Genomic DNA, 8,941 nt, shown 5'->3' with positions numbered 1-8,941 from the left:
TAACTTTCCCCTGGATTGGGGAGGGAATGGAGATTTTACAGTATCCTTCCCCTGGAGTGGGGTGGGAATGGAGATTTTATACTTTCCTTCCCCTGCCACGCCCACCAAGCCATGCCACCAAGCCATGCCATGCCACGCCCACCAAGCCATGCCCACAGAACCAGTAGTAAAAAAAATTGAAACCCACCACTGCCAAGATGATTAGGGGACTGGAGACTAAAACATATGAAGAATGGTTACAGGAACTGGGCATGCCTAGTCTAATAAAGAGAAGGACCAGGGAGACAGGATAGCAGTTTTCCAATATTTGATGGGCTGCCACAGAGACGAGGGGGCCAAGCTATTTTCCAAAGTACCTGTAGGCCAGACAACAAATAATGGATGGAAACTGAACAAGGAAAGATTCAACCTAGAAATAAGAAATTTTCTGACAGTGAGAACAATCAACCAATGGAACAGAAGTTGCCTTCGGAAGTTGTGGGAGCTTCATCACTTGAGACTTTCAAGAAGAGATTGGACTGCCATCTGTCAGAAATGGTGTAGGGTCTCCTGCTTGGGCGGGGGGGGGGGGTGGAGGGGTTGGGCTACATGACCTACAAGGTCCCTTCCAATTCTTGTTAATTTGTAATTAAATCATTTTCAGTGCTTCAGTTAACATTCCCCTTTTAGCCCAGCAGTCTAAGGCAGGCAAAATCTATTAGGCTTTTTCACCTATTATCTTGGAGGGAATTCTGGAACTGTAGCAACAACTACTTTGTGGCATTTCTTCCTGAACTATGGGATAAGCAATTTCATATTGAAGTGAACCCCAATGACATGCCAAGGGACTCCAGGAATTTTTCCTTACCCCACCTCAAAACCTGGGTCCCATATGTGTTGACACCATCAGATCTCTCTTTAGGAGGGAAGATATAGATTAGTTGAGCCCCCTTATGGTATCCTGCATTGCAAAAACAAACCCAGAGTGAAAAGAAGTGGCAGAGTGCTTGCTCAAATGTCTGCGCTCCTATCTCACGGACCAGGGGTCCTCCCAAGAGTGAGACTATTAATGCTCATAACTACTGTGGAGGGTAAGAGAGGCAAGATGAGCCAGTATTTGGAGGTGTCCAAAAGTAATATTTCCATGATTATTGTTGTTGAGGAAACCAGTGACTCTGAAGTATTGGCTCAGCTGCAGCTTCTTCAAATTCATAGGAAAACTTGTTCCTTCTTAAAAAAAATAAAAAATAAAAAAGGCTGCAGCTTTTCTTTTGATGCAAAGAATAAGACTTTGTTGCTGTAGACCTGTGGCAGCTCAGAACAGCTAGTAAGTTTTGTTCCTTCTCAAAATGCCAAATTTACAAATGATGATCAGTCATCTTGGAGCTACATCTAAGCATTCAGATAACAGCTGAGATCTTTTGCATAGCAATTTCCCAAATGTGTCTTGCTTTTCACACCATATCAGCTGAACAAGATGAGCAACTATACATTGGCTGGATTCATGAAACACAACAGGCAATAGCACTTAGAAAGTGCTTTACAGCCCTCTTTAAGCGGTTTACAGAGTCAACATATTGCCCCCAACAATCCAGGTCCTCATTTTACCAACCTCAAAAAGATGGAAGGCTGAGTCAACCTTGAGAATGAGAATGGTTTATTATGCATGGTTTACTGAATAATATACATAATATACTAAGCCATGAGCCATGGAAGTCACACCTACTGGGTGGCATAATATTATGCCAGAAATATGTAACTCATATTTTGACTTAGCATTGTGAACCCACAATTAAAGTAACAGAACCAAGGCTCATTTGACATTGAGTAGTGGCTTTTTCAGCTGGTCTAATTTGCATTACACTCTTCAGCACACAACTGTAAAAATTGAGCTGTGTTCTCCTTTGCATCATAGTTGTTCACTTTGATAGATACAAAAACATAATAAAAAGGAATAACAATTTGATACATGCAGATGTGCCCATTTTCACTTATGAAACTGCCAGATACAATAAAGGAATTCCTTTGTACCCTTAATTTTTAGCCCAGGGGAAAAGGACTACTCCATCAGCTCCTTCAACATTTGATCCTAATAGAAGATAAAGATAAAACTCATTTCCAGGATCTGCCAATGATGGAAACTTCAATGCATTCGTTGTAATACTGCTAGCTATAGACCTAGCCCTTATCCCAATTTCATTTATTCAGAAAATATATCGAAGAATGCACTAGACCAATTGCTTTGGCTCCACTGCTGCCTTAGATCCCTTCCTCATATCTCTGGCATTAAACCGAAGTAGACCATACCTTCAGGAATGTTTTAGACTATGGAAAAAATGATTTCTTCTTACTGCAAGGACAATGAAATACAAAAGGTTCTTATATATCCTACAGTAGATGACAATATCTTTGTGGTCTGGAATACTATTTAATAGGAAGAAAAAGACATGCAAGTGCCCAATTTAGGTTTCAAAATATGATTATCATATAAATGAGTTTTTAGTAGCGATAGAATAATACAGCTGAGATTCCAAAATTCTTCCATCTGGGAGCCCAACCAGGTCTAGTCTCCATTACATTCTCTTGGCTTAATACTACCAGGGGCAGAGGCAGGTGTGACTTCTTTGTAGGAAATGGAAACATGCAGAGATACCCCCCTCATCCCATAATCACTATCCCACTATGATTCCCTTGTGAGTTAGACCATCCATTGCAGTCCAAAATGTTTATATTTGTCACACATGTCTCTTCAAATGCAGAGAGAGGTGATCCGAACGGGAGAAAGCACGCTGACAGAGGCGACACTTGAATGGACGCTGTCCTGTGTGTTTACGATAATGGCGAGTCAGCTCATCTGAACGGGCAAATTTCCAACCACATCCTTCCCAAGTGCAGTGATATGGTTTCTCTCCTGTAAAACAAATAGTACCACTATGTCCTTGTGCTACCACTGAACCCAAGGAGGGTTATTATTTTAAGTTACAGTTAACATCCATGCACAGAATTTTGAAGAAATAAGCAGCCCCAAATTACAGGATTTCCCACACCTCCCTCCCCAAGTCTCAGGGTAAGGGGGCCATCACATAATGCAACATCCAAACCTTCGATATTCTGCTGGGTCTGCTGAATATCGAAGGTTTGCATGTTGCATTATGTGGTGACCCCCTTAGAGGTAGACTCAACAGGTGAGCAATTTCTAAGGCCCCAGAGCAGAGGATAAAATGCCCCAAGATCCAACACCCAGCTGCACCCGGCCTCTATATCATTCTTTCTTACCTGTATGTGTGCGAAGATGAGCCTTGAGATGGGAGCTCTTGGTATATGTCTTCCCACAACTGGGATGACTGCACATGTGACTAGCAGGCCGCTTGTGGGGCCATTGTTTGTGTCCCTTCTTTGGCTTGGCTATAGCTTCTCTAATAGGTGAAGGTGGTTTCCTGAAACCAAGGAGTGGCAGAGCATGGAGAACAGAATCTGCCTGGTACATTTGAACTCGGGCTTGATATGGACTATGGGAGAAAGGATGGTAACCATTCAGCAGACTGCAGTGTGGCAGCTGGGAAGCCACTGCAGTTGATGGAAGCTGATTGTAAGAAGCATGTTTGCCTAGCAAGTGAGGACTTGGCTGTACAGGGGTTTCATAGGTTAAATGATAATATTGCCCATGAGATCTTTGTCTGGGCTCCCTGGGCTGTTGCCCTGCTGCGGCAAGAGCCATAGAATCTCCCTGGGCAAAGTGTGACAACTGATTGTTGGAAAATACTAGACCTTTATTGGGCTCTATTATATCCTGGAAATAACCGGGTAGAACCGGGGTACAGTTCACAGAGTTCTCTTTTAGCAAGAACGGGACTTCTGAGCTTGAAGGACCAGGAACTTCTGGAACCTTGAGGCTTCCTGGGAGCTTTTCTCTGACTTCCTCCTCAACTGACACTGTCTGAGAGATAGCAGACATCGAGATCTGGTCCTCTTGGTCAACTTGAGAAAGACCGGCATTTTGCCCAGAGGTAGAAAAATTTCTTATGAGAAAGTCGAGATCCCAATAGGCTTCCTCATGCTCCTGCTTGACTTGCTGGATCCCCTCAGGTTGGTTCGACTCCAAGAACTCCAGAGATGGAGTTTCAGGGCAGTCTTCGGTCTTCCACCACTAGAAAGCAAGTAAATTGCTCATGAAATAAATTGCGTTCCAGGTATGAAATGCAGGTAGAAGCTGGGGGGAGAAAAAAGCACTCTTGATAGACTTCTTGTAGTAAGTGCCTTTCACTATTTGAAAGACAAAAGTAGGTCACAAAAATTGTGATGGATGAGCTTCAGAAGCCAGGGCAGGCACAGGCTGGAGTTAAGGTGGAGATAAGAAGCCCACTATCACAGAGCTGCATAAGTTTCTGCCTTGCAGTTGGGAGAAGTTGTATACTACTTATCTCACCGGCCCTTAGAAACAGGCAACAGAAACATTCAGGCTTGGACAGCATCCTATGGCTATTCTACTCTAGACTTTCAAGGACTACAGATTAGAAGAGTAGAATACTTAACATTTGTTCTTTGAAGAGTATCACATGATTGTAAGACGGATTGAATAAATAAAGTAGAATAAAACTATTTATGATGTGTATTATTATAGCAGGGTAATCAATACAGAAACAGCAATTTATTTTATTTCTTCCCAAAATTGGATCTGATACCATAAATGCAGTATCTCCATTGCTTGTATTCAGGTTCTGACTTGCAACTACAAAATGTATGATAAAGTATCACTTTAAATTTATTATGACCCCTGACCACCATTTTATAAAATTATGAGATGCTACAAAGGAGAAATTAAAAGCATAGACACTATGCTATAAATGCAGATAACATTAGGAAAACTTAGTATTAAAAACTAATCGACAAGATTATAAAACTATTTTGTGGATGAAAACTCTACATACTAAATATTATGAAGTAATATGTATATCCATGTATATAACCTATTAAGGTTAAGAGTATATAATATAAACATATTATATATATGTATATAAATAATAGTGTTTATTAATAGTATTAATATTAATAGTATTAGTAATATTAGTTTCCTGTGTGAAGCAATGGCAGCCGAAAGAAAATCTGCAACTCCTCTAGAGATATTAGAGCTCCTTTACAGTAAGAAGCAAATCAAACTGTTCATAGAACCACAGATACTACTATTCATAAGTAGAATTACAGGAGTAGGATGCAAGATGCTAATCCAAGAAATGTGTGAGCTAGAGTTTTTGGCTTCTCCAGGTCAGAGGGACAGATTCCCATCCTATTTTTTAAATTCCTTGTTTTCCTATTTTTTAAAAAAAGATCTGCCTCAAGATGAATTCTGCACACCACATGCCACATTTTATTGGGCCTAAAATATATTTATCACTCAACTATTATTTTGTAAGTATGTAATATTTTTCTTTATGGATAAACTACATTTAAAAAAATGGGTTACTGTACAAAAACGTAACATAAAGCATGTGTGCGCTTCAATTAACATTAGCATTTCAATTAACATATAACAACTGTAATACAATGGCTTCTGCTTGGAATTTGGCCGTTTCAAACTATGTTTTTTTCTTCTAACTTCTGCTTTCCTAGTGCAACAAGGTCCCTTTTCCTCCCTATTAAAAACTTAATCCCACCATAAGCGTCAAAGGACAGCTTATAATTCCTTGCAATTTAGGCAGTCTCCTCTTCTATATAGTTTGATCTAATAAAAACTTGGAGAAACTGACTTTAAAAATAAACTATGATGCATAATCAATGTAAGGTCAATAAAGCTGCGCATGAATTGCAAGTTAGCATGAAGTGTGAATTCAGCTCCTACAATTAGTTTGTAGTTCAGCCAGTGTGGCTACAGTATTTTATTCAGTTAAAACATGGTTTAATCATGAATACATTTGTCTTACAAACAATAAATACAGGCAATGGGAGGAGGGCCATTTTGCTCCTTTCACATTGATTACAAGATTATATCAGGAGTTCCAGAAGACTTCAGGAAAGTTCCTTCTGAGAAACATTATATCCACTGATGCAACCCACTGACTCTAGAGACTCTAGCTCTAGCTAGTTGTGTGGGTCTTATCTACCAGGTCTGCACACACATCTCTTAATTTAAGGTGGGAAAAACACACTAAAACTACATAACATTATCTCTCCCAGACAGACTATCATCATGAAATATGTTCTAAACATGCAAACAATTCTTCACATTTTTGCACTTAAGCTTAAACAAGCATAAGTACCCCAAAATCACCAACTTCTATTTATCTATCTATTTAATCAGCATTATATCCTGTCTTCCCTTCAGAAGGAAAACTTGGTGCCTCAAACTTTCTGTTCTACTGCTTTCTTTATAATGGAGTAAGACTAATAATGCCTTCTACTCTTTCCACCATCTGGCTAAAGAGAACTCCTAAAATGCAAAGGTTTAAAATACCTTGTCACATCTGTTCTAGAAATAAACCTTGATTTTGTAAGAAACAGACTGGGTCCAGCTGGGAGCCTATACTTATTACCACCTTCCTTCCCTTCAGACATTTTTAATTCTTATCAGAGGACACCTTCAACCAGCCAGCCAGTATCCCCCACAACTTCTCACCTGGAAACTTTCAGATTGTATATCCTGGAAGTTGTTAATTCCCCCCAGGATACCAGCTGGGGGTAACACAGCCTCCACAAAAGCCATGGCTTATTAAAAAGCTATATCCCTGAAAGAAAAGAAGGAAAAATTAATAGGGTAGCATCACACCTTTCAAATATTTGCTTACTCCTAGCTACACACTACTTAGATGTAAAAATTTGCTGTTACTCTCTCATATAAACATCATCCCCACCCAAACATCACCTCTTCCCTCTTTAAGAGCAAACCTTTCTACTTTAGTTGTCACCATCAATATTTTTCTTCTTTTAATTCTTTCCTTTCTTTGTCAGTTTGAACAAGACAGAAGACTAAATGAAGCTACCTAAACCAATCAAAAGAAGGGGGTGTGGCTAGCTGCAGCTGGATTAGGATTAATCAACTTGTTTGCAGGACATTTAGTAGTTACTTTCTTTAAATAAGAGAGATAAGGATGAATTCAGTTCAGTCGGTGATAACCTTTTGTTTATTTATATATTATATACTTACATACATACATACATACATACATACATACATACATACATGTGTGTATTTATATGTGTGTGTGTGTGTTATTTATATGTATTTATTTAGAAAATAAAATTATTACAAATAAAATATATTACCCCCTGAAAGGAATAATGCGGACCAAACAGTTCTAATTTGGACCGTTGAAGTAAAAAAAAAGATCAAACTATAATATATGTTATATATTGTTATGCATGTTATAAATATAAAGGAAGGCATATAATTTGTAGTTTTCTAGATGCTTTCAGCATTTAGGGTTATTAGTAAAAATATTTTTTCATCGCCATGTTATGGGGAGGGGGGGAAGATTGTTTAGTACCCAAAAATGGCAATTTAAAACCCATCAGGGATTAGCCTGCAATCATATGTATCTACTCAGAAGTAAATTGCATTAAATTTAGTTGGATTATATTTCAATAAAGATTATATGATTGCCTATGAAAGCCCTTTAAGACTTTGTGCAATACATAATGCAATTTTTAAAATATACACCTAGAATGCCTCACTAACTTCCAGGGGCTCTAGTTACAAAAAGGTCTTGGTAAAGTAAGAGCTTTGGGATGTCTCTTAAGAAAACTATCTGCAGATCTAACAGGGAATGAGTGAATCACCAGTTTTACATATGCAAATTTATAGTAGTCTGGTTTACTGAGTTTTGAAAGAATTTTTCTACACCCTCTAGCTCCAAATATCAGCAGACTAAGGTCATGAATGAAAGGGAACCTTGGAGAAACATTCATAATATAGAAGGCAATACAGTAATGTATAAGAAATAAAAATACATACTCCGTTGATTATAAGGGAAATGAACCTTCATGGCTCATATTGTGCAAGCTATCAGAAAAAGACTACAGGCATGGGGTGGGGTGGGGGGAGTTTTATTTGCAATGGTATATATCAACCACAAAACACCCATTTCCCTGAAGCTGACAAATGAGTTGTTTTCCACTATTTCTCTTTGAAGCCCCCAAAGTGCTTCCTACCTCCCCAGTTTAGTCATTTTTCTAAATAAATTGCATATTAAGTTTTCAAGAAAATCCAGCACTTAGACAGTTAATAAAACTAGCTAATGGATAAAAAACCTATGCCCCCCCCCCCCAGCAATGATGGTCATTTACTGTATCTGTGTGCCTTACTACTTTTCATATGTTAAAGTCTTTAAAAAAGAGTTGATTTCTTTTCACTCCTACATGGAGAGCAATTCTCAGGATAAGATATATGATCCTAATCCCTACTTGCATATGGGGAATGGAAACTGAGAGATAATGGCTTCATGACTAAGCATGCATTTGGAAGAAGCCCTCAGTTCTTCTGGCATGGCTGACTCTAATGATGCCAGAAGCAAACGGAGGAGTCCTCCAGAAGTGTGTGTAGGAGTTAGACTGTGGACTCAACCTTCATCTTGCCTCCCTCAGCCACACCAGCCTCCAGCTGGTATTTTGGACTGCAACTCTGCTGTGCAAGGACAGGACAGCCAAAAGAGTGGGCAGCTTTCATCTGGGGAAAAGCATAAATACAGATTAACAGCTTGTCTTGGGTTTGTATCAGGAGGTCTCAGAGGGGTCTGGCAGCAGGCTGGGTTCTGATACAGTACTGAGGGCTAATGCTGACTTGCCATTGAGAGGAGAGACACTTTGAAAAGAGGGTTGCATTGGCCCTTGCAAATGGGATTGAAAGGAAGATCAGTTGTGGACAGGAATAAAAGTCTTAAGGCAGGGCTGGCTTAGACTAGCAAACTAATGTGATTCATTTATGATTTAGTATGAATGAAGAAACATGCAGGAATCGAGTAAACTATGGTTA

At 39.2% G+C, this 8,941-nt stretch overlaps 1 protein-coding gene across 1 annotated transcript; it reads right to left on the bottom strand.

Moving 5' to 3' along the window:
- Nucleotides 1-1,619: 1,619 nt before the first annotated feature.
- Nucleotides 1,620-6,979, bottom strand: KLF1 (KLF transcription factor 1). The gene is made up of 4 exons (XM_034434475.2): nucleotides 6,859-6,979; nucleotides 6,590-6,698; nucleotides 3,256-4,126; nucleotides 1,620-2,890 (listed from the first exon to the last, which is right to left on the bottom strand). Exons 2-4 carry the CDS (start codon nucleotides 6,674-6,676, stop codon nucleotides 2,715-2,717), a joined length of 1,134 nt encoding a protein of 377 aa, XP_034290366.2. The 5' UTR covers nucleotides 6,677-6,698; nucleotides 6,859-6,979; the 3' UTR covers nucleotides 1,620-2,714.
- Between the last annotated feature and the right edge of the window lie 1,962 nt (nucleotides 6,980-8,941).

This window comes from Pantherophis guttatus, chromosome 2, assembly GCF_059756535.1.
Source record: "Pantherophis guttatus breed Tessera chromosome 2, ASM5975653v1, whole genome shotgun sequence".
Taxonomy (NCBI): domain Eukaryota; kingdom Metazoa; phylum Chordata; class Lepidosauria; order Squamata; family Colubridae; genus Pantherophis; species Pantherophis guttatus.
The sequence above is the reverse complement of the archived record's forward strand: the minus strand, read 5'-3'. Positions and strand labels throughout refer to the sequence as shown.

Coding starts and splice junctions, on each gene's coding strand:
- KLF1 (XM_034434475.2), bottom strand. CDS start 6,676: ATGGCTTTTGTGGAGGCTGTGTTACCCCCAGCTGGTATCCTGGGGGGA. Junction 4,127..6,589: donor TACAATCTGAAAGTTTCCAG/GTGAGAAGTTGT, acceptor CTTGCTTTCTAG/TGGTGGAAGACCGAAGACTG. Junction 2,891..3,255: donor TCATCTTCGCACACATACAG/GTAAGAAAGAAT, acceptor TTTGTTTTACAG/GAGAGAAACCATATCACTGC.